Source organism: Falco rusticolus, chromosome 9 (genome assembly GCF_015220075.1).
Source record: "Falco rusticolus isolate bFalRus1 chromosome 9, bFalRus1.pri, whole genome shotgun sequence".
Lineage (NCBI taxonomy): Eukaryota > Metazoa > Chordata > Aves > Falconiformes > Falconidae > Falco > Falco rusticolus.
Window position 1 is genome coordinate 48,392,182 of NC_051195.1, and position 24,199 is coordinate 48,416,380.

The 24,199-nt window shown below is 50.6% G+C and overlaps 1 protein-coding gene across 6 annotated transcripts in view; it reads left to right on the forward strand.

Annotated features, from left to right (window-relative positions):
- The window catches only part of VAV2 (vav guanine nucleotide exchange factor 2), a 149,315-nt gene that overhangs the window by 84,658 nt on the left and 40,458 nt on the right, over positions 1 to 24,199 (forward strand). For all 6 annotated transcript variants that reach the window (XM_037400232.1, XM_037400233.1, XM_037400234.1 and 3 more), the window contains exon 3: positions 11,685 to 11,743. In XM_037400232.1, the coding sequence (XP_037256129.1) occupies positions 11,685 to 11,743 (59 nt within the window). The remainder of the gene's footprint in view (positions 1 to 11,684; positions 11,744 to 24,199) is intronic.

Below are 24,199 nucleotides of genomic sequence, written 5' to 3' on the forward strand. Positions count from 1 at the left end.
CACTGACATCCACAGAGCTGTCCTGGAATCCAGGGTGCATCAGTGGGAGGCTGCGTGTGTTGGGAATATTAGTCATGTTGACTGTGCACTTGGGAGAAGGGCTGTCCTGGCCTTGTGTGCCCCACACACACCCAGCCAGCAGCGTTTTTTCCCCCTTTCTTCTTTAAAGACTGATTGATTCCTCTTAGGTGCTCTTGGGGTAAGCTAATAGCAGAGCCCCCCGGTCGATGTGCCTTTGCTTTGGGGGAAGGGGAGCATGTGGCCATGCCCAGCACCCTGCCTCCCCACCGTGCTCCATCTTCTGCTGCTCCGCTCTTGGCATGTTTCCAGGTTCATTGGGGAGTCACTGCGATGTTAACTGGGGGCAGAGGGAAGGAGCCAGCTTGGTCAGACGGAGGGGAGAGCCGTAATGGGGGGCTGAGGAGCCCCGGCGTGTGCTGGTGCTGTGCCGGAGCCGATGGAGCTGTCCCAGCTGGCTGGGGAGGTTCACTCGATGGCTGTGCACTTACCTGAGTGTCTGCGCCAGGGACCTGAACCAAACTCCTGCTTTAGCCAGTTTGTTTGTGTTCTTTCCCCCTCCACCTCTAATTTCCAGGAAAGCACAGTTCCCTGGCTTCATTACCTTTGCTTTCCGAAGGACACACTTTCAGAGCCAGCTTTTGTAACGGTTACAAAGCTACACAAGTGATCCCTCTCCAGTTACGTGCCACATTTTTTCTAAAGGGCCAGTTTTGTAATACCTTCGGTCTGGAGGAAAGCAGCCAGATCTCAGCTCGGACTCCCTGTGCTCAGGCATTTCTGGGAATCCTCCTTGTCTCTGGGCATCTGTCAGGAGGATGCTGAAATCCCAGCTGCAATAAAAAGGAAGCTCTCCACTGGCTCCCTTTGCCCAAATATATTCAGTTATTGCTCTAAGCAGAGGCAAAATTTGTCTGACATGTGCTTCACAGGTCAGCAAAGCCAGTATATGCTGGGACACAAAGGGATTGCGTGAGAAACGAGGAGTTATGGTGCTGGGCAAAGCTGGGGACAGGGTGCAGCACCCCCAGACAGTGGTGGCACCTTGGAACCCCAGGAGGACGAGGGGAAGTACTTCCAGAGGGAGAGAAATGGCAGGACAGCTCTCCAGAACGCCCTGAGAGTCACAGAAATGTGCAAGCAGGTGAATAAAACCAACATCTCCAGATCAACAGGTGCAAACACATTGCATCCTTCTCCTCCACCTTCTGAAACCTAAGGCAGGACAATTCCTCTGTTAAAATTGCTTTTGGCTGGATCTCCTGTGGTCTGACCCATAGGGGTGTTTGATTGCCATCTCTGACAGCTGAGGATCATGCTTTCTGCCTTTCGTACGTGGTGTGCCGTGGAGCATCCAGCCAGCCGGGTCGGTGTTTAATCACCCGTCCCCCGATCCTTGGTTTCAGTTTCATGCGCCACTGCACACCACCGCTGAAATAGTTTAGCTTAATGTTTAATTAATGCTGTTCCATATCATGCAGAAATGTGAGATTGGCTGGTGTTACCTTAAACCCCACAGTTGTGGCACAGGCTAATGACTCATTTCCAAATCAGCGTTCGGAGGTGCTAACAAGCTTTTCCCATAAATAGTTTTTGGGTATCAAGGCTTTTCATTTTCCTTCCTTTCTTATGCTAGTGCTTAACAGTTATCTTATTTCCCGTTATTTGCAAGTTCTGTGGAAATTGATGGGGCCGAGCTGAGACGGGGAAAGCATGGAGGTGCAGGAAGGCGCTCTGTGGGAGGAGGAGGGGGAGGAGGTGTGCATGACCGCTCACCCCTGCACCTCCTGCCGAGCAGTTGATTTTTTTCCTGTTTAGAAGCCATGCTGGGTATTGGAGGGCTGGATGTGCACAGCAGTTCCCAAAGGTCCTGAGGACTCTTTCATAAATCTGTTGCCATGGGCAAGCTCATCGTTCCACCCATCCTTAGCCAGGACCTTGGCAACAGCACCAGGTCTTGCTCAGTCCCGGTGCTGAATGCATAAAGATGGAATTTCAGTGTCTCCTGGTTTCTTCTCCTGCCTGGCACAGGTGTTTGCAGAGGCAGCGTCTCTCTGAGCCCCTGTATGGGGTAGGCTTGTCCTTGCCCGGAGCAGGGAGCAGGGGACAGCTGTCCCCCAGTGGGAGGGAAGCATGTGGCGGGCGGCTGGGCTGGGTTTGCAGCAGGCACAGCTCATCGTTGCCCCGTGAATCCCCGCTGTTTACAGGAAACTAGTTGCTTCATTTCACCCAGAGCTTCCTCTGGTGCATGCCTTTGTCTTGCTTTCGTGCCTCCAAGCCCGGGTTGTCCGTGTCATGCAGCGTGGTGCACCAACTGTGCTGTTGACTTTGCCCCCAACTAGTAGCTTTGCTGAATGTAGCCCTCACCATCCTCCCACCCTGTGCCCTGAACTCTTACCAGCACCCATGGGTGCTTGCTGAGCTCTCCCTAAGGGCTGAGCTTGCTGCTGTGAGTGTTTCATGGCCATCAAACGAAATCTCTGCTCCCAGGATCGGCTGGAGGCACAGCAGCAGGTGCTTTCTCGGTTTGTGTCTGTGGGCTTCGGTGTTAGCTCACTTGAGAAACTGCTTGGGTTCCCTCCACCTCCCTGGGCTTTTAGAGTCCCATCAAAGTCAGCTCCTCGCTCTAGTCATTGCCAGGCTATCAGATAGTGATAGTAGAAGTAACCGAACGCGACAGCAGCTCAGCATCTGTGTCGGAGGACAGAGGTCATAAAGTAGCATAATAAGTATTTATGGCTGTTGCATTAAAGGAACTCAGCAGCATAAAGAAAGCACTATAGTTTCAGGGCGTTAATTTCTGTGCTTGGGAGTCATGGGCAGCGTGGGGAGCGGTGCAGCGGGACGGCAATCGGGCTTGTTGGCAGCTCTCGGTGCTGCTGCGAGTCGCCTTGCTTTGCTTCTGCCCTCTCTTGCCTTTTCATCATCTCCGTCTCCTGGGGAGGCAAGGGATCCTGCTCTGCCTTGGTCCTGGCTAAGTGTGTTTGCTGTGGGATGGGGATATCTGTTACACAGGGGACGGAGGAGCACAGATACCTCCTTAAGCACAGACTTTGAGGCTTAGGGTCCCCAAAGGGACATGTGACGATCTTCCCCCCGATACTCAGCTGCTCTGGAATAGAAGACATTGGTGTCTTAAATATGGGAGGGAGAGCGTGTGCATCTGGGAAGCTTACGATAGTGCGATACAGTGCAAAGCTTTTCTACCAGTAGCTATAAATCCACACAAGTTACTCTTTTTCTCCTCCTTGTCAGGGGACATTGCTGGTTTCACAATGACTGCCCGCTGTTGTAAGGTGACATGGTAGTAGATGTTATGCCAGCCCCAGAGAGCTCAAAATAAATGTGTTTAAATGGTACAAGTCCTCTTCCCACTGGAAATGAGCAGAGGCTTTGCCAGTGACTTAATATTTGCACCCCTAACGCATCATGTGGCCAAATCATGGGTTTAATGCAAAATAACGCTGGGTTTAGTGTAGAATGACACTGGGTTTAATAACCTTGTTTTAAAAAGACCAGGCAAACACACAGAATTTGATGGCAGCGGTGCTTAGAGCAGCACATTACAGCTAATGGGATTCACGGCGCAGCGGTGCTCTGGATGCGGAGAAGCTGCCCGGAGCCCTGGGACCAGGCAGAGTCCAGGCTGTAAATCAGCAGCTGGCAGGAGTGGGGGGGATTTTACAGCGGTAAGGGTCAGGTCCAGAAACAACTTTTCCTTTCTCCTCTTCCCAGGGTCCTGTTCCTCTCCTCTTTTCTAATACAGTTTATCATCTGGGATTATCTGGGGATGGAGCTTGCTCCCTGGAGAGTTGCTGGCAGTGCCAGAGGCACCACGGGGAGGGCAGGAGCCAGAAGAAAAATCTGCTTCTCCCCTTTGCTCCCTCTCTGCTCCCTTGAGGATTTTCTCCCTCCTTTTGGGGATGACCATGCTGCCTCAGAGCAGTTTTGCCTGACTCCTCCTGCAGGAGCTTTGGGCTTCCATTGCATTTGCAGTTACAGCAGGTGATGCTGCCCAGCACTAGTGGGGTGGCACTTGCAGGGGGTACGGAGCTCAGTACCGGGGCTGTGGGGTGCAGAGCTGTGGGCATGGAAAATGCCTCTGGTGCCCAAATGCTGTGTGGATGGCTGGGCTGGCAGGGAATGCGTTTTAGACCTTTTTTGTCAGGTCTGTAAAAAATGCTTATATGGACTCCAGCTTTCCTTAGGTAAAGGCTGCTCTGAAGGCAGCCTTGCTGGGGAGTCACTCCCTCCCCAGCTGCTTGGGAATTTTGGAAGTGCTGGGGAATATTGGAAATGACGCAGAACTTTGATGCATGTTCCTCATGCTTTCTCAGAGGAGCTTTTGGTTTCGGTAAAGATGCTTTTGCCTGGCGAGGGCATCTCTTGATGACGGGCCTTCTGTAGAGGGCTTAACATCATTATTTTGAGAGGTGTAATTGCTTGTCCCTGTAGTGCAGGAGTAACCGTAATGCAGCCTGACACGGGCGCTCTGAACTGTGGCTAAGGGGTCTCGGGGACAATCTGTGTCAGATGTTCACTTGAGGTTCTTTTAACCCTTTGCTGCTCCTGTGACCGAGGATCCCTTTAGAAAAGGAAGGTGCCTGTACATCCAGCCTTCCTTGCTGAATTGCAGAAGCAAAATCCAGCTGGTACTTGGTTTTCCTGCATCCAGTTTGCAGACTGGAGGTCCAGCCCAGCAGCCCAGCCCCGATGAAGCATGGTGATCCTAGCATCCTGGGCCAGCTCTCCACCAAACCCATGTACTGGCTTTAGGATGGTATTTACCATGTCCCTGAGAATAGCACTTAAGGCTGTGAGGCCAAGGGAGCAGCAAGCCCAGAGGGGTGCTGAAAGCTGAGCGGTTCTGTTGTTCCCCAGAACTGGGGAATGCTGTGGTGAATGGGTTTTGGTCTACACTGCTGGTTCTTCTACCTCCCGTGGTTTGATGGGTGCTGTAAAGCTCATGCGCAGCTCCGTAGCCATGTCACAAGTTGTTGCCAATATTCTAATAAATCAAAAGGCAGCGGCAGCCAGGGATCCTTGGGGGAGGAGGGAAGAGGCTTTACCATACCTCCTTCACTGCGTTCCCTATCTGTTGCATGGTCCTTGTAGTGAAGCACAGGGTGAGAAGCCTGGACACACCGTCATGGGAGAACTTCCCTGGCTTTGATTTAAAATCCTTATCAAATATGTATCAGCTGAAATCCTCTCAGCTGGCACCTCTCCAAACGTGGCATGCCACCAAGCGCCACGCTTCCCTGGCATGCTGCCTTTCCGCCTGGCACGAGTGGGAATGGGAGGTCAAAGCCTCTCCAAGTGGAGAGGAGCCGCGCGGGAAACGATTCAGACAGGCACTGGAGAGGCTCAGATCACTTGTCCAGATGGATTATTATTTAATCGTCTCGTCCTCAGAAGCCAGGTGGGTGGATAAGGTCCAGCTGAGAGGAGAGAGCCCTGGGTGTAGGAAAATAAAACTGTTTTGATCCCTTAATGGGTCTCTGCCTGACCTTGGCATCCGAAGAAAATAATGCACCGCGTCTGATTTCCTCCTGCCTGGCCAGGGGCTGCCGCGCTCCCGCTGCAGCCACATACAGTGATGCTCCTCCCTGGTACTGGGTTGTATCAGGAGATGTTGATTTAAGGAACTCCCAGCAGCATCAGTGGGATGCGCAAGTGGCAGCATCCTCGGCTGGGCTGCGTGGCACCTGGGGAGCGGGCTGAAGGCAGCTGTAGGTTTAATGTTTGCTGTGCTCGCTGCGCATGTGCTGTAAGGTCTCGCAGGTTTATACACCAGGCAGTAGCACACGTGGAGCACAAAGAAGTGATCCAGAGCGAGCAGGTTGTGTTTTGTGTTGGGTCTCCCACTCGGGGCTTGTGCTGACTTCCCAGGGCTGGTCTAGCCGAGGCACAAATCATGGGAGAGGAACATGCAAACGGAGGAGATGGGAGGCTGGAGATGGCTGGTGACACTTGGGTTTGCAAATACCAGACCCTGGTTTTGCACGTCCCAGTGTGTGGGGTGTGCAACTGGGTGGAAGGCACTGGGGTGGGCAGGGATGCTCCTCAGCAGATGGAGAAGAGCAAACACGAGCTGCCCAGCCACCTCACTGGCCGCTGCCACGGGCACCAGCGCAATGGAAGGACAAAGTACAGGGTTCTCCAGTACCCCAAACTGGGGGCAACTGGGTCAAAGTCTGCTTGCTCTCACGGCTGTTTTTATTCTAGCAGCCAAGTCTGCTTGCTCTCACGGCTGTTTTTATTCTAGCAGCCTTGTCCCTGGGACCCCTCACATCAGTGTTTTTGCTGTTGAATGCTATTGTCCAACTCAGAAATACTTTATCCAGCTTGTCTCTGAATTTGGGGTCCAGTCTCGACCCACACGGAGGCTGGGGATGTTTGACCTGACAATTTCTTTCACCCTTCATGAGTTCGGGGGAAAACCATAATATTACTCTGTGTAATTTCAGGCTCTAAAACCACCTCCCCTTCAGCAGGCTGTGTGCGGAGGTGGCAGCATCGACGTCTCTGCCCAGACTTCCCACTGCTGTGCAGAGCTCCTGGTTTGCTTAGAAGCCAATACTGGCTTGTTCTGGGAATGGGTGTCCCTGCGGGGGCTCAGCACATGCTGGAGCCTGGATGTAGCCCCTGCAGCTCGCTGGGGCTCTGCAGCCACGCTCAGGGCACAGGGAGCTGGGGAATTCCTCGTAGGCAAAGTGTTCCCCAGCCCAGCTGGCTCAGTTTGTTTTTTCAAATAAGGAGAGAGTTTATTTGAGAGTTTTCTAGATGCGCAGATACCATCAGCAATAAACAATGCTGGAGGAAACAGAAGAGCAGTAAGCATAATAATTTATCTTTTGTTTTGCTTTAGTTTGTTTTTTAATCTGTAGTTCCCGAAATAAAGTGTTGGTAATAAGGAAGGAGAAAAGTGGTTAATTTCTTATGATGGTGGTGTGGTTTTGTTTTTTCTTTTCAAAAATCTCATTTCTTTACTTAGGCTTCTTGCAAAGTGACCAGTGAATGTAAGAAAACCAGTTTGAAACTTGATTTTTCTTTCCTGGCCACACCCCCACCCCACCCCCACCCTCTTTTTTTTTTTTTTTTTTCTTTTTTCTTTCTGACTTCCTCATGACATGCACAACTTGGTGGCTTTTCAAATTAGGGTCTCCACGAGCCGTGTGATGCTCAGCCTCTGAAATCATGCGCGTGGCCCTCGTGCTCCGTTCCTGGTTCCGTTGGTTCACAGCAATGATCTCATTCTGTGCAGGGCGCTGGTTGGTAAATGATCAGCTGGGTGTTTGGATTTAGCCCACGTCTAAAAATACAAGGCGAACTGGAACGTCAGGAATGTGAAGGGCATCCCTCACCTTTCATGGTGAAACCACCAGAAATTTCCCAGTAACCCTTTGCAGGTCGACTGTAGGGAAAGTTTATCTGTACATCACCTGCACTGCAAACCTTGGCAGCTCTGCATCTGGCATCTCATTTAGCTATAGCTTTTGTGGTACGGTAATGTTTGCATACTGAATGCAGGTTTTTGGGAGGAAATTACATTGAGAAATGGCTGGAGAAGTAATAATAATCTACATAAGCCCCTGTTGTTTAAGCCTACAGCCCTCCTTCTCCCGGAAGACAAACACACAGATGAAAGTGTTGTGTTCCCAAGCAGCGTGTTCAAATGACTTCAGTAACGCTGTCGTCTGCCAGTGCTGAGCAGGGTGCTTTCCCCCGGGACATCGGGTGCTTTCCCCCGGGACATCAGGTGCTTTCCCCTGGGACATCGCTGCCTTGGGATGGGGCGGCAGAGCCCCCAGTGCCACCCCACCAACTGAGCCGGAGCACTGGCTCTGGGCGTGATGTCATTTTGGTCATCGTAGCCTTTCCCAGTGTGGTCCAAGGGACCAGCACGTCTGGATGCTATTGCTCCCAGTATGCTCCAGGAGCACTTCCAGGATGCAGCAGCCTTGCTTCTGCTGGATTCCCAGTTTCGAGCAGCAGGTTAATTTTAAGAGGGGAAACCCAAAGATCTGAGTGTATGAAATAATCAGCATAAATCTGAAGGGGACAGATACCCCACAGCAAGAAATCTTTTTTGGTTATACCATCTGCCTTGGGGAAACAAAGCCTCTGCAATTCCAGGCAGCCAGAAAGGAAAAGGGAGGTATAAATAACCAGTGAACTATAATTCCACTTAGTGTCATAGCTGCATTAGTTGTGATATGTCCTGGTATTGCAGGAGGAACAAAAAGCCTGAGGCTTGGTCGGGGACCCCTCATGCCAGCGGCCGCGTGGGTGCGTAGCGAGGCAGATCCTGGGGACGGGAGCTGGGAGCGGCAGGAAATATCACTGAATTTCTCTGCAAATAAGAAGCTGCTTTACAGGGAAAATGAGACACAGTTTAGCCAAACACTTTAGGATTGACTTACTTTTAAGAATGTTGTTTAATCCTGTTGAAATTGAGAGGATTACTTATTCTTAAGCGCATGCTTAAGCATTTCCCTGGCTAGGGGCTGGCAGGCTGGAGCGCGGGAGCTGTAAGAGGAGCTGGGGTTGCACTTGGCTTTTCTCGCTCTTGGCTGCTGCCTCGGCGGGAGCTGTTGTTGGAAAAACACTGGCTGATATGGGGACAGTTACTGTTCAGCCTTGCTTTTGGAGGTGCCAAGCTTTGTGGAGGTTCTTTGTACCTGGTCCCTCAAAGTGGGTCGCTTTGCTTTATGTACCTGAGCATCAATTTGGGAGCCTAAGCGTAAGCAAGCGTGTCTGCGCATGCTGGCTCATCGCTGGAACCAGGTCCCAGGCTTTGATGTGCCAGGATGTTCAGCGCTTGGGGCTTTTCATAAAAGAACAAAGCAAAAATTGTTGGTGTAGAGAACAGTGAGCTTTTTCTCTTAAATTTCCCTGGAAGTCAAACCCTGTGGTATAGCCGTCTGATTCATAAACTGATTTTTCACTTGAGAAGTCTAATAATAAACTGCAGAAGAGACTCATTCAATCAGTCTAGGACTTCCCTTTGCCTATTTTAAGCCTGGTGGAGTGGGACTGGGGGTGCCGGTGGGCTTTCCAGCTCTGCGCCCTCTTTGGGCTCGGCTTTTGCAGGTACCACTTGCCAGCAGCGATGCTCTGAGCCTTGGTGAGCCCTGGCGCCTTTCATGGATGCTGATGAACTCAGCCCCAACTCCTCTCCCGAACTGCGGAGAATTTTAGAGGTGGGAGACTGTGGCTCAGAGAGATTTAATAACATGTCCAGAGCAGTGCTTTAGGTTGCTGACAATTTGGGCAGTAAGACCTGATTTCTTTGACTCCGGTTATGTTTTAACCTGCTTCCTCCTGTTGCTGTTCCTGTCATTTCTGAAGGCAAAGCCACCTTTATTTGAAAATGCAGACTGATAAGACAGCATGCGCTTCCAGAGCACTCGGGGGGACATGGTTTGCGTGGAGCTCGCAGGCAGGGCTGCCTTCTCCTTCCAAACGGGCTGAGCTCTGGTTTCTCCAAAGCAGGTTTGCTCACTGAATCATGACATGACCAGAAGCCATGTCTTGGCTTGATGTTTCTCAAAGCCAGAGCAGAGGAGAGAGCGGCCAGAGGTAGGGGTGTGAGAGGGACGTGGAGAGCCAGGCTTGCTTAACACCTTCCCGAAATGGAGCTGGGAACGTCGCCGGCTGGCACTGGGAGCTGGCTGGCAGGACAGTGTGTGGCTGAAGCACCTTTTCCAGAAGCAGCCAACCTTTCTCCGTGCTGCTTTTTTTGGTAGGTTACAGTAAAAGGAACTTCATTGCATTTACGTTCGCGGCACTGCATTTCTGCTTGAGAAAGTTTACATTTTCTCTTCTAGTTGCGCAGTAATTATGGTCTGTGATCAGTGGCTCCAGGGCATCTGTGTAAAACCAGGCATGCAGGGGGGGCAGTCTGGTAGCCATCCACATGGACTCCCAAGAATGAGAAATAGGCCAAAATATGCTTGTGACAGCAGTAGCAAAAGTAATGCTTTGCCTTTATCCCCATCCTCTGTTCGAAATGTCAGGGGCAACACCTTAAAAAAAAAAAAAAAAAAGTGGAAGAATGCTTTGGTAAAGGCTTCTTTTGCTAGAAGTATTGCACGGGGGCATTGCAAAGGTGCGAGGAGAATTCCCTCTTGCTCTGGATCTCCTTGCTGCATAGCATTTATGTGACACTTTATACCAGGGAGAAACTTGGCCAACTTTTGATATTCTTAGGGTCTCTCTGGTCTTCTTGAATAATTAGCATCTCTGTTCTCCGTGTGAAAGTCAACTGCAACTGTGGCCGCTCCCTTGTTCCTTGTTGCTGCCGCAACTTTGGGTCCATGCGTGGGGCACCGGCGGCCCACGGCCAGGCTAGAGTTCCTGGCAGTGGTAAAAGAAAAGAAAAATGAGAGGGATGAAGGTTTCAGAAGTAGGGAGGAGAAGACGGGGTTTGGAGCAGGAGGAGCTCAGGCTCCAGCGCAGTCCCGAGGAGCTGCGTGTGTGCATCCCCCCAAACAAGCCTGGTGCTGGCATGCCTCTTGCAGCGAGGTTTTGCATGAGGATCCACGTCCTGACTCTGATGTTTTGGAATAACAATGTGGGAGGGAGGGAGGCTTCAAGGACCAACAGTAGTCCCAGGAGAGAAGTCAGGCACTCGCTCTCTTAGGGCACGTGCTCCCCTGGGTGATGGATGCGAAGGTGGCTTAGCAAACCAGGGAAGCGTCCCTCAGCACGGGGACACACGGTCCCTAAGGAAAGCAGCACTAATGGGTGCCTCGTGGCTGGGTTGGGTGCAGCAGCAGCCCCCATGGTGTTGGGGTTGCGTGCCTGGAGGAGAGCCCGGGGCTCGGGGCCCTGGGCAGCAGGAACCGCTCAAGATGCCCTTTATCTGTGTCCTGGATGCAGGCATCTCTATTCATTCCTGTGGATGGGAAGCCAGTCCAAAAATAATACGTTTGTTTTCTCAATCTAGCTTTGAAATGATGAATATGAGAAAGAGTAAAACATGGTTTATATCTATAAGGGACTAAAACAATTCTTTGTTTGTCTTCATTGAAAATTCTGCTTAGCGATTAAAACTTCCATCAAAAAGGAGAGGTTTTGGAAAAAGCTCGTGGCTTTACTGTTCCTAATTGTGATGCTGGTGAAAATATTTCACTGTTGAATGACTTCTGGGGGTTTTCCACTGGAAAAGGGTGATGGTCTGCACTCGCCTCTGACAAACTGGTGATGCATCTTTATTGAAATGCAAGAAGTCAAAACCATCTGGTCATGGCGAGTTTGCCTCAATAAGATCATCTTGTGTGGGGAGAGATGAAAGGAATTACAAACCTTTTGCAATAAAATACAAAGTAAGAGGGGTTCTTCAGTGGTTCTCAGTGTTACACAAAACCTATTGGAGCAGGTCTGGGTGTGTTACAGGAGCGGCAGGATGGAGTTCCCTCGGATGGTGCTGTTGAGTGGGTATCTTTGTAGCTGAGGGTCACATGTCTTTTATGCTCAGTGGTAAAATCAAAAGCAGCGTTTGCACTGATGGTGTCCTCCAAGCCCTGGTGGTGACGTACTGTGACACTGATGGGGAAGACTGGAGCACATCCATTTCAGTGGATATTCAGCTCCAAATACCAGGCTGTGGGTTCGCTGACTTCAGTAAGCACACCAGCATCTTTTTCTCTCATTTTCAGGTGATCTCTGCAGTATCCAGACTCTCCTTCCACAGTATTGCTCAAACCAAAGGAATTAGGTAAGAACCTTTCAATACGATGCTTTAAATAACATTTCTCCCCATCCATATTCCTAGTATTTTAATCACATCAGAATCGTTAGAAGCCACACATATTAGGGTTAAACAGACATCACGGATGCCTTGGGGATGTAGGTAGGGCACTTGTAAAAGCACCTTACAGGCTGCTCAGGAATAGTTTACAAATAAAATAAGTGAAAATGTCACAAGCTGTGGGCAACACGCCTGCTGGGGAGGGTGGCAGGGTGGGTTTGCCTGTCTCTTGCTGGAGATGTCGCTCAGGTCCCCTCTGCAGGGGCTGTGCAGCCGAGGGCTGGGACCCAGGAACGCCAGCAATGGGCTGGGATCCCAGGAACGCCAGCAATGGGCTGGGATCCCAGGAACGCCAGCAATGGCCATCCCTGTTGCCCTGCCCCGGGAGCGCTGGTGTCACCCCTGTCCCCAACCGTCCCCTGCCCTGCTCTCTGCAGAAGTGCCCAAGGAGAAATTTATTCCTGGCTTTGAGCAAGGCACGTCATTGCTGAGTGGGTGATGAGGGTTAGTAAGTAACTTGGCCCTGGCACCCAGGGTGGGCTGCCCAGCTGCCGGGGCCCCTCCTCCCCTGCTAATCGAAGGAGCAATGGAGAAGGAATTAAAAACAGCAGACAGTCCTATTAGGTAGAGCTGTTATCCTGGTCTTTGTTCAATTCCCTGCAAAATTGGTTTGCAATTGGTTTTCTTGTTAGTGTGGGGTTTTATTCTTAATCTGGCAACGTCTTCTTAATAGAACCATGACTGGGAAGAGTTCTTAGCCTAAAGTACCTTTCCTTTTTTCTGGGGTGTGTGTGTTTGTTTCCCCAGCTATAGAACACATTTACTTTTCTGTGCAGAACGTGTCTTGCTGCTGTTCCAGTCAGGACATAGCGTGGCACTGGTCTGCGGCCGCATCCCAGGGCCAGGCACAGCCACAGCCACAGCCAGGGTGCAGGGTGCAGGCTGGATGGGGCTCCAGCTTTCCCTCTAGCCCTGCCGCCCGTGCCCACCACCCCACGCCACAATTTCCACTGTTGGAACTTTTTTTTTTTGCTGCCTCAACTGCACTCGTATTGCTGGAGGGGAACAGCTTTTCACGTGTAAAACCAACTCAGAGCCTTCCCATCTGTTAAACACAGACCTGACAGATCCCACAAGGACTGGGGGGAGATTCAGGGGGTGAAGGCTGGAGGAATAAAGGCGTGCTGTAAGTTAAGGACTGTTTATTATTAAGGATAGCCCCAAGTCCTGGAGAAGCCTGCAGTGATTATTATTTTAAGGGAAGAGAGCACCCAAGGCGTTGGGAGGCAGGGAGTAAGGGGGGAAGCCGGGTGCAGGAGCTGCAGTGTCTTGGCAAGGGCTGTGTTTAAGTCTCGGGGCATTGCTGGAGGAGGTTGCAGTGTGTCACTCACCCCTGGCCAAGCCCTTTCCTAGGCACGGAGGTCCTGGTGTCAGTTCAGGGGATGAATGAGCTGGCTGTCTTCTGGGAAGACTTTGGCTGAAGCATTGTTGTTCCCGTTGAGGTCTCCCGCTGCCAGGGATGGGCGGGTTGGGCGATAGCTGGGATCCAGGGACAGGGAGGCTTTGCTATTCTTGTGGATATGTGGATTTTTCTCATTCATTTAACAGCGAGTGTTCATGGTTCCCACTGAAATCCCTTATCTTGGAAGCCTTTGCACTGTAATTACACAAGAATAGCACAGAGCTTAGTGTGTCTTTGCTTCTAACTCTGTTTTCCTGCGTATTATCCCTGCTTCTCCTCCCCATTGCCAGCACTGCAAGAACAGAAAACGCTGTTACTCCATTAGCTGGAAAATGCCCCCCCAGGGGGTGTCCCCTCCCATCACCGCTGTCTCCTGCAGTCAGAGAGCCCTTGCTTTGTCCATTGCTGCATGTTTTTTCCTTTCTAATTAGATGATTTCTTGCTACACTATCACAAAAGCCTCAATGACAGAAACTAATCTCAGATGAATTAATTTAATCTGTGGGAACCAGCTGCAGCTCTGGCTCCCTGAAGGGATGCTCACGTTGGCCCCCACTGCCCTCCGCTCACTGGGGTCCCCACTGACGATTGGGGTCCCTACCCTTCCCTTCCTCAGTGAAGATGCTGCTATTGAAATAAATGCAGAGAGTCTTGTTGGCTTAGGCATGGTGCTCAAAACCATGGTAAATACAGTGTAATTAGGATGGTATATGGATTCTGCGGTCTTCAGCCCCACAGCATGAATGTGGCTCTGCTCCAACCCCTATTTTAGGGTCTCAGAAGCAGAAGCACGCAAATTAAGAGTGAAATAAATCCCAAAGCCTATTACTTGTCCTTAAATAAGTTCCATGGCATATAGGGTAGAAAAATAAAAATCAATCTCATACGCAATTCAGTGGAAAAAAAAAAGTCTTTCAATCTTAATAATTTCTGGATACATGAACCTTGCCAGAGAAACCCTGTTTTACAAAGTAAATCAGATAGCTATCAGGATAGCTATGTTGAGATGACAGAGCGTTCCTTCCAAGAAACAAGCTACAAGCAGCAAAACATGGCAAAAAATAATCTCGAATGCAATGTTTTGTTTGCATTGCAGCACGCTGCTAAGGCTGGGCTTAATCTCTTGCAGCTGTAGCTACAGCCCGTGCTGCGTCTTCCCCCTCCTGATCTGTTCTAGTCCCAGCTGCAGGTTTCAGAAGTCCTGCAGAAAACAGCGTCAGCCTCCAGCACTGACGTGCCTTCTAGCAGGTGATGGCCTCTCACGGTTGCAGAAACAGATTTCTCGCTTGCACGAGGCTGTGCAAGCAGCGCAAGCGATGTTTTCCCGCTAAAGAAGCGTGTAGTTGTGAGGACTGCTACCACTGGGTTATTTCTGGGGTAGTGCCCTGTGTATAAAAAGATTTTTTTTGGTGTGTCCTAGAAAAAGGTGTATTTTCTTTCTTTAATGTAAGGTGTACAGAGGAAAGATGGTTTTGTGGCTAAGGATGTGTCCTGAAGGGAAAGTGGATGCATGGAACTACCTGTGGGTGTTGGCTCTGCCCCCGGTGCTGTACGTGGCCCTGGGAAAATCCCTTAGTTTCGTACCTTTGATTTTCCCGGCTCAGAAATGGGGAAGTAAAAAATGCCTTTGTGCACCGGGCTTGTGGGAGATGGAGCCCTGCCTCTTGGTCTCCTGCGGGAGCACAGGTTCTGCAGGAACGGGATAATACCCTTTTCCTGTTTTTTTTTTTTTTTCTATCCATGCATCATTTTATGAGGCTGGCTGTGGGGACAAAGAAAAGATCCTCACTGTGGAGCATCACCCGTCTAAGGAGAGGGGATTTTTTTTTAACTGTTACTGTTTCTTAGCCTTTCCCCATCTGTCTGGAGGACTGTTGGCGGTCCCAGTGAGAAGTTGCCGCTGTGCACCTTGCCCATCCGTGGCGCTCTCTGAACAAGGAGCCTTTCTTTGACAGCCAGGACGTCAGGAATTTCGACCACAGCCCCAACCCACAGCTCAAGTCCATCGCCCCATTCTCACAGTGGCTGGCACGAAATGCTTCCAAGCCAGGCAGGAGGATTTTGTAGCAGGCAGAAACAGCGTGGTCGTACGTGCACAGGTTCTCCCGTGCTCTGGAGCATCGGTTTTCATTCCCTTGCCAAGTTTTCTTAAGCAAACTCAGCTCTCCAGAGGACAATAGGACTTCTTGCTGCAGGACTCAATAAACCAGGATTTTATTTTTTTTCTTAAAGCTTTTTTTTTTGTTTTCCTTAAAACTTCCCTGCTGCAGCCATGGCTTTTCCCTGTTGTCCATGGTACATTCCAGCATCCTCTGGGCTCCGGCCGTTGTCCACCTCATGCTAGCAAGCTCCATGGGCTGAAGGCGAGCTGTGAGCAGAGGGGGCATGTGTTTTTTCATCTCCCCAAGATAGATGTTTTTCCTGGAAGCAGAGTTTTGCAAGCAAAGCAGGAGGTTAAGGAATATTGGCTCTTGCTGCCTGCATGCATTTTTAATGTGTGCACAGTGAAACCATCTGAAAACGGGAAGGAGTTAGCATGTTCAGGGGCCTTTTACTAAGGCTCTTAATCTAAATAAATCCTTTATATATGAACTGAACCTCTCAGCGACTTTCTTCAGAAGGCACTCAGTTAATAAAGTCGATTTAAAGTATTTGCAAACGGGGAGGAGGGCTGAATCCTGTTTGTCAGGAGGAGGTTTTCTCCTGCGGGACCAGTGGCAGTGTGTTGGCTGGCTGGTGGAGGGAAGGAGAAGGGAATGGTTGTGTTTTCCCCATCCTGGGGGCCAAGGCAAGACCTCCTTGGGTCGGTGTCTGGCCCGAGCTTGTTGGAAGAATGAATAACATCAGTTTTCCCTCCAGGCAAACACAGCAAGGGCAGCCCCTCACCCTGGGCTGAGGTTTACCTTGCATTTAAACAAAGACATAACGGCATAAGTAGAAGTCAAAATGCTTGTTCTCTTGGTGTTTAACCTCTGCATGTCACCAGCCCTGAGGTGATGGAGCAGATGTGCTGGCAGCTGAGGGCAAGCCCTTGGGGGGAGCTGCCTGTTGCCTGCTGGCGGCTGCAGGGCAGCTTTGCTCTGGGGTGCGGGGGTGTCCCCTCACCGTCCCCTACACAAAGAGCTGGGGTTTGCCATTCCGCTTACAGGAGACTGGGAGCATCAGCAAAGGAGAAGAACCCTCCTGGCTGCCCAGAGGATGGGCTGGTGCCGGTCCCAGTGCTTCTCTGACCCCCTGCAGATCCAGTGCCAGGTGGGTGTCAGGGCTCGGTTGCCTGCAGGCACCCTGTTGAGTGCAGACCAGTGTCAAGGCCATCGTGGCTCCGTGTTGCCCATCTCGACAATGCAGATAGTGAGATGAGAGGAGAGAAGCTCGATGCTGGGATTAGCCCAGGTCGGAGCCACCTCCAGGCAAGTTCAAAGCGACTAAATGAGCTGTACCAGCATCCTTCCATCAGTGAGAATTTAACTCAGAGGAGACTTTCCTACCGCCCTGCTTTGCCTGCAAACCCCGTGCCTTGCTGATGAGGTTCAGCATTGCTTTGCCAGCAGTTTTGCCCAGGTAAACTATTAAAACAGACTGACAGGCTCAAATTGAGGTTTGCAGCATTATCAGCCCTCGAGTTTCTGTACTTAAGGGCTTGCCAATAATATCAGGATGTGTGTGGGGGTGAAAGGGAGGAGGGATGGGAAGGGAGAGTCGTAAGCATCCCGTCTGCACCGTTCACGGGGCTGTGACGTTCCCGTGTGGAGCGAGCAGTGGTGCCCCATGCAGTGCCCTGCCTGCCCGCAGGAGAGGGGCAGAGGGGGCACGTGGAGCTGGACCCATGCGGGCAGCTCCCAGCCCCTGCCCTGCAGAACACGTGTGTGCCTGCTCCCAGCGTGTGTCAGTTTGATCTGGAAACTCCTCAGCGTTTCATCCACCAGTTCAGAATTAAACCCAGAGTTTTGTCCAGGTTTCATGACTTAAATCTGTTTTGCCATCTGACGGAGCCCTGCTACAGTAGGGGGGTTCTCTTATGTTTGTTGGGGGGGTGACCATGTAAAGGAGACTTTGTGACCCTGCCAGCAAATCCCACTTCTTGGAAAAGATGGGGTGGCACAAGTTCTGGCATAGCTGATCAAGGAGATGCTCCCGTTGCTGTCCTAGAGGAGAGAAGGGAGATACGGAAAAATCTTTATGGAATTTGCAAAGATTCTCCAGCATGATGGAGGCTTCATGCTGATCAGATTTGGTCTCTGCTCTCCTGGTCCCTGGGGACGGTAGCTTAACGCAGGAGGCAGTTCCAGCTGTGTGTGAAAATGGCAAGCAATTAAAGTCGCTAGCGATTAAGTCCTGGAGTGTCTTCTGATGAGGAGGTAGTTACAGGACCTCATCTGTAAGGTTGGTTTTACAAGGACTGTTTTATTCATTGCCAAGGTGTGCTCTGTAATTGCACCCTGCCCATTACTTTTTTTACTGCCGTCGTGTATCCATTGTACGTGCTTTAAGTGTTGCTATAAAATGGATGGAGAAGGCTGTGGAAGGAACCCATGTCTGGAAATGTGTATGGCTGCTGTGCAGCGTGCTCCAGTGCTCTAGGGAGTCTGGGACTGGGACCAGTCCTGGGACTGACTGACCAGCACAAACCCACAGAGGTTCAGCCACAGACCTCACAAGCCAGGGGCCGAGGGGAGATGGTTTCTTGTGACACAGACAAACCTTTAGGAGTGACTGTAAAGCTTCTTCCTTTGTCAATAAGCAAGATCATTGGCTAAAAGCAGTTCCTTTCCAGCTAAAAATGTTTTTAACACATTTATTTTGGCAAGCGTGTATCCTCAAAGACTTGCTCCTAAGAGAGTCTGAAAAATATCATTGACATGTTTTCCTGTGCGGCTGCTTTGTAGGCTTGGGAGATGCTGAGGTCACCCCGTAAGCATCTGCTAGTAAAAGCAAAGGCAGTTTCTCTCACCCCCTCCCCACCAGCAGCTTCACGTAATGAAGATACAGTTCTGATGTGCACAGCTCTGCTTAATAGCCACGTGTGGGGCTTGCGGGTTTTTGGGGTGCACCTGCCTTGTCATTGCTCATGGCCTTGGCCCGTGTCATGCGTCTCTGCGGGTTCCCTCATGTGTCACCGGCCACCCTTGCACCATGTCACCTTTGGGTACCACAGCTTTCTCCCCTGTGCAGGGTCTGTGCGTATGCTGGTGATCAGAGGCGCTGGAAAGGTCTCTCTGAAACGCAGTCCTTGCCCCAGGCATGGAGAAGGACTTCAGGCTTGGCTGGTCCCAAATGGGGGGCTCAGAGGTGGGGGATCCCAGTGCTGGGGGACAGGGGGGCTCAGGGCTGGGGGCTGTGCCTGGGGAGAGGTGTACTCAGGTGCTTACGGCTCTTGGCACCCTGATGGAGAGTGGGAAGCACATGTCTTTTTATTCCTTGTGGACCCCAGAAGGTGCTGCTCAGCCCAGGTGGTCTGTTGGAGCTGGTTTACATTGCACAGTAGGACCCCGCTTGGCTGGGACGTGCTGGTGGTGCTTGCGTGCATGCGGTCAGCAGCGCTGGTGCTGGTCTGGAAGCAGGCAGAAATATCTGTTTAGATATTTATTTGTTTTTATTGGTGTGTGTTTCATAGGATTGCAGCTGCTCAGGTACACCAGAGAAACTGCTGCTCGGACCACTAAAAAATTTCCTTGTGCTGTTTTGCTACAAGTTAAAAAAGGAGGGGGGGGGGGGGGGGCAGGGGGGGTCGTTCAAGGTTTTTGTTTTAACAGAGTGTTTTCTGAAGTTGGGCAATTGCAGAGCCTTGTGGGGATGTTGTTATACATTGTGGGGTGTGTCCCAGGTCTTTTCCTCCTGGCTGTGATTTATCTTGATGCTCCACGGGTGACCAGTGCCATCTGCGCAGACTAACAGTACCCTGTGCTTGGCTTAGTTGCAGGGGCTGGCCGGGGCGAGGGCTCTGGCCATCTCCATCCACGGTGGGTGCAAAACCCCTGCCCCGGTGCTGGGCTCTGCTGCAGTTTCAAGCCAGCATGTGAGCTGCAAGAGCATCCTCCCTCCTCCCCAACCTGCTGCTCACGCGTTCCTGGTGGCATCAGGGCTATGGGGATGCTCTGCTGGGAGGGAGGGCTGCTGATGTCCCTGCTCACTGCGCTTGCCGTTGATTTGCAGCCATGCATTTTCAAATCTAGTTTTCTTCTGAGTCAGAGACAAGGGCCAAATCGTTTCCTAGTGATTGGTTGTGCTGTTACCCCAGAGGGTTTGTTTTTTGTTTTTTTGTTTTCCTTTCTTTATGAGAAAGATGTTTCTGGATTCCCCTTTTGATTTTATCCATCTGTTATGGTCAACGTGGAGCTGAAGTGAGGAGAAAATCGTACCACATTCTTGACCGAAGCATTGGTACGTGAGAATTTTTTAAAAAATGTGATAATGTGTTGAAACATAAAATTATATGAGCTGTTATTTTCTTGTCTCCTAGTCTCCAGAAATACTCGGTTCAGATTTGAGCTAAAGATAAAGCAGGGCATGCAGCTAACCCTTGGGCACTGTGCAGTGCGCTGTGCTAAATGCTGTAAGTACTCTCCTGCAAAATCATCATCTTTGTGTTATCTGATGATGTAGCTTGCTGTTTCCCCACTGAATTTCTATCAGAATTAATCTTGTGAGAATTTTTGCAAGTTCCAGACCACAAATAAAAGCAAATCATAATTTTTCAGAAGACATCTCTAAAATTTGGCACAGCGTGAGGTGCTTCTTTCCAGAGATGAGTAATGTAACACAATAGTATGATTTTAATTAAATTCAGCAGCTTTTGGTATGCTCCAATGTGTCTTGTTCTGCAGGGAGAGAATTGATTCCACTCTGCTTTAAAAAAATGGCTCTTGGGCATTCATAGCGTGGTTTTCATCCATCTCAGAGCACTTTACCAAAATCATTCTCTTGACACTGTTCCCATTTCACGGATGGGAACCAAGACTCGGAGGTGCTGCCTGGGTCAGGAGTAGGGCTGGAGAAGCAGCTCCAGATCACCGCTTTGCCTGCCCCTGATCAGCTCACAGCCACCTCTTGGTACCTCAGTACATTAAATGCTGCTTTAATTCACCGAATCCCACGGAAGATGATGATGAAGGCATTTTCAGTTGCGTGTAAACGTCTTGCAAACCCCCATGGTTTTCTTTGGACAGCTCCTGGAGCGCTGTGCTCGTGAAGGCACGACGATGCGCCCAGAGGACCCGTTATGGCTCCGGGATGCCAGAACCGATGGCTGATGGGGGACCCACGGTCAGGGGGATGGGGTGGTCCCATGCTCAGAGAGTGACTCACCACCCTGGAGAAAAAGAGGAGGGAAAAAGGAAGGGGGAAGGATGGAGCTATCAAAATGACGTGCTATGAACAGCCGAGGTCAGAGTGTTTCCCCTGGATAAATAGATTTTGGGTTTGAAGTGGCGTTAAAGCTCAGCAGTGGGACCAACGGGCTCCTCTCTAAGCACGGGACCGAAGCAGGCTGCTCACCCCGCAGCCAGGCTCACATGGAAAGCATGGCCTGAAGTGGGAAATCTTGGTGAAATTGCAGATTTCATATATAGACAAAGGGTTTCCTTTGTATTGCCACAACGCTTTTTTTCAAAAGAGAGTTGACGGAGGAGCTGTACACCCAGCCATGGGTTCTGTGAGCTGCTGCAAGGTGTAGTTATGGTCTGTAGACACCATGCTATGGAAACTTTTTTCTGCCAGATCCTGAGCCAGGAAGACTCAGCCCAGCCTGGTCCATCCCAGTAGAGCTGTAGAAGCCCCTTTGTAGCAGCTTGAGATTATGGCTGTCCCCATTTGTGAAGAAATCCCTCGCAGAAGGGGTAGCAGATGGGAACAGCTCAGGTGTCACGGGTGTCACATACTCCACCTGCTTTTTAAAACACAGAAATGTGATTGCTGGACTTAGGAAAACGGGGGGAGATTATTGTGCTGGTGTTGGGAGGCAGGATTCCCACTCCTGGTAAGGGATGAACCACCTCCTTTAGTCTGCCATGGGTGTTTGCACAAGTCCTGAAAGCCTCCTTGCAGAACTGCCTGACAGATGATCTCCACCGAGGGCAGCCTTGGATGGGAACAGCTCCTTGGGAATGGAGGGCAGCGGGGGGGAACGTTTCCACCCTGTCTGCTTCTCACCAGGCTTTCTGTTCCCAGGGCTGGTGCTTGACCCCAAGAAATCGGGATGAAGATAGGGAAAACAGAATGTATGTCATGCTGGGTCCTCCCTGGACTGTCACACATGGGTTTGAGGCTAAGATGGTACCATGCAAAATCATCAGACTAACGCTGCCCCATCCCTGCCCCTCTTTATTCTCTGTGACAGTGCTGCAGAGGTGAACAGTTGCTAGGGCAAGGCACCCAGATGCTGAAATGTGTTCATAAATAAATAAATCTTCCTGCTTATTGCTGTTAGAATTACAGCCTTACCTGGCTCTTCCCATTAAATAATTCAGAGGAGAGAGCACCCAGGCAGTGCATCGGCGTGCGCCTTCCCCCCATAGCAAGGATTACTGCAGGGGAGCAGTGGGGGCAGCTGGTGGGGGTACAGTGTGGCATGGATCATGGATCCGCTGAGAGCAAGGGAGGGTTTTTGCATTAGGTGCCTCGTAAAATATTAATTGATTATTCCTCTGTGTGATGCACCATGGCTGTGGTCTGCTCCTGCCTTGCCTTGCAAGAGTGCGTTGCGCAGGGTGCTGTGCGCTGTGCGTGTGCAAGCTCTCCAACCCAGAAAGTAGCCTAAATGTTTTGTAAGATCAAGGGGGTGCTTTGCATTGCATGTCGAGACCGATCATCTGCTGTAAACCTTGTCCTCAAGAGGAGAAGCTCGCTCTAAACGCCATAACAAATTACTTGGTCTTTTCTTCTCTTTTCGGCTCTAAAACAAACACATCAGATTGATCCTGCTTTCGTTCTCTTCTTTGATCTCTGGAAGCGATGCTGTTGAATGCTGTGGGGTTTTTCTGTGAAGAAGTCTACTCTGGGAGGTTTATTATCTCTGAGAGCCTGTTCCAGCGGTGTTTGATGTTGCTGGGGCTTTTGCTCTTCATCTGAGGAGGACTGGGCTTGCTGCAGCCCAGGCGCAGGCTGGGAGGATAAGTGGCTCAGCAGGTGGTTTTCATGACAGTGGAGTAAGAAAGAGTGTGGTTAACTAATGATACTAAACAAGAGATATTTTCAAATTTCAAATGAATTTAAATTAACTAGGATCTCTGCAAACCTGTTGGGTTTCCGTGGACTCAGAATACTTCACTCGTTACTGTTGGGCTTTCCCAGCTATAGCATTTAATATATGTATGAAGTTGCAGCGCACCTGGAGATCCGTAAGAACTTCCCAGGGAATCAGTAGCTTTTGGACCCCTTGACTTCCAGTGTTTCTGCTCTTCAAAAAATTAATGACATACACCAGCTGGTCGCAAACAAGGGGATTGCTCTTGGGGAGCTCGTGGCTGGGGAACGTGCAGCACCATCACCCAGCCAGGTGGAGATGCTTCTCCCTGCATGGTTGGGGCCAGGCTGATGATCTGCACACAGGTGTCTAAATGCAAATCCTGTGCTGGACCTGGACATACACAAGGGAAGCCCCAGTGAGAAACACTGGGTTAGAAGTTCACCCAGTTGGCTCTTCTTAGCATTGCCTGGACATGGAGCCTGTGGGGCAGGAGTGAGAGCAGGGCTTTCCTCCCCCAGCCTCTCCCCACCATGTCAGGTCTGTTTCTGCAGCCAGCTCAAGTGGGAGATGTTGCCCCAAGATGAGCCCATGGTGGGGAGCCACAAAGGTGATCTGATGGGAAGCAGGAAAACCGGCAACGCAGGGAATTAATTGATGGGACCGGGCTGGCTGGGCAGTGCACCCCGCTCCTCCTGCCAGCACTACCCTGACCCCCTGTGAGAGTCTGTGTAGAAAAGTGTTCAGTGTATTTTTCTGTAGCTGGCTGCTGGAGGTTCATCCTCCTCGGCTCGTTGCTGGAAGATGAATTTTTCCTGTTCAGTGAAGAATAATATAAATGGATATATAAGGGAGCTTAAGCCCAAAGTAGGGAGATATTTTCAATAACGGCCATAATTAGCAGGGCTAAATTGAATTATGTTGTTGCATAGAGGGCTTTTGGAGAAGAGCAAAGACTGTTTGGGCAAGAGCTGCCTAAAGCCCAGGGCACGGTCCCAGCCCCAGGTGGCTTGTCCTGCAGCCTCGGGGCTGGTACCCTGTTTTGGGGAAGGGGCGAGGAGCTGGGGGGAGATGGATGTGGGGAGCCTCTCCAGAGCCACGTGTGGCATGGGCACTGGGGAGAGAGGCACAAACAATGGGCAAACCCAAGGCTTTCTCCAAAAAGCCATTCTTCAGCTCCAGGTTTTAGATGGTCCATGCAGTAATCCTCTCCTCAGTGTGACTTTCCTTCTAATTGCATTCCGTGCATCCTTGTTTAGCCAGTAGCTGCTATTGCAGAGATACAGATTACTAATTCCTCCCCTGCCCTGACTTTCACTCCGGTGCTTTACCGGTGGTCAAGGTGAAGCTGGGGGGGCTGATGGAGTTGCCATCTCCATGAAACTCTCATTAGAAAAAATTTTTCTCTCTTTGCTTCTCCTTGTCTTACATTGGGGGGTTTATCACAGGAACTGATTACACCTCGAGCCCAGATTTATGGTTGGAAATGTGTGTTTCTGATTTTAATATTCTTTATAGCTCTTTTACTTCTTTCTTTCTGGCATGGTGAGCACTGGAGAAGGAAATAGAGATTAAGAGCTGAAGAGGCATGTAAAAGAAAGGAAGTTGTGCCTTGTGGTGGATTTTTTTTTAAATATTATTGTAACAAGTGGTGCTTAAACAGAGGTCACCTCCAATTTCTCCTTTCTCGCCAGAGCTGTGCAGGACGGTGTAGCCCTGCGGCAGCAGGTGCTGTCCCCCTTCGCCTGCCGGGGCTGAGGTCCGAGACCGGTTCCCACGA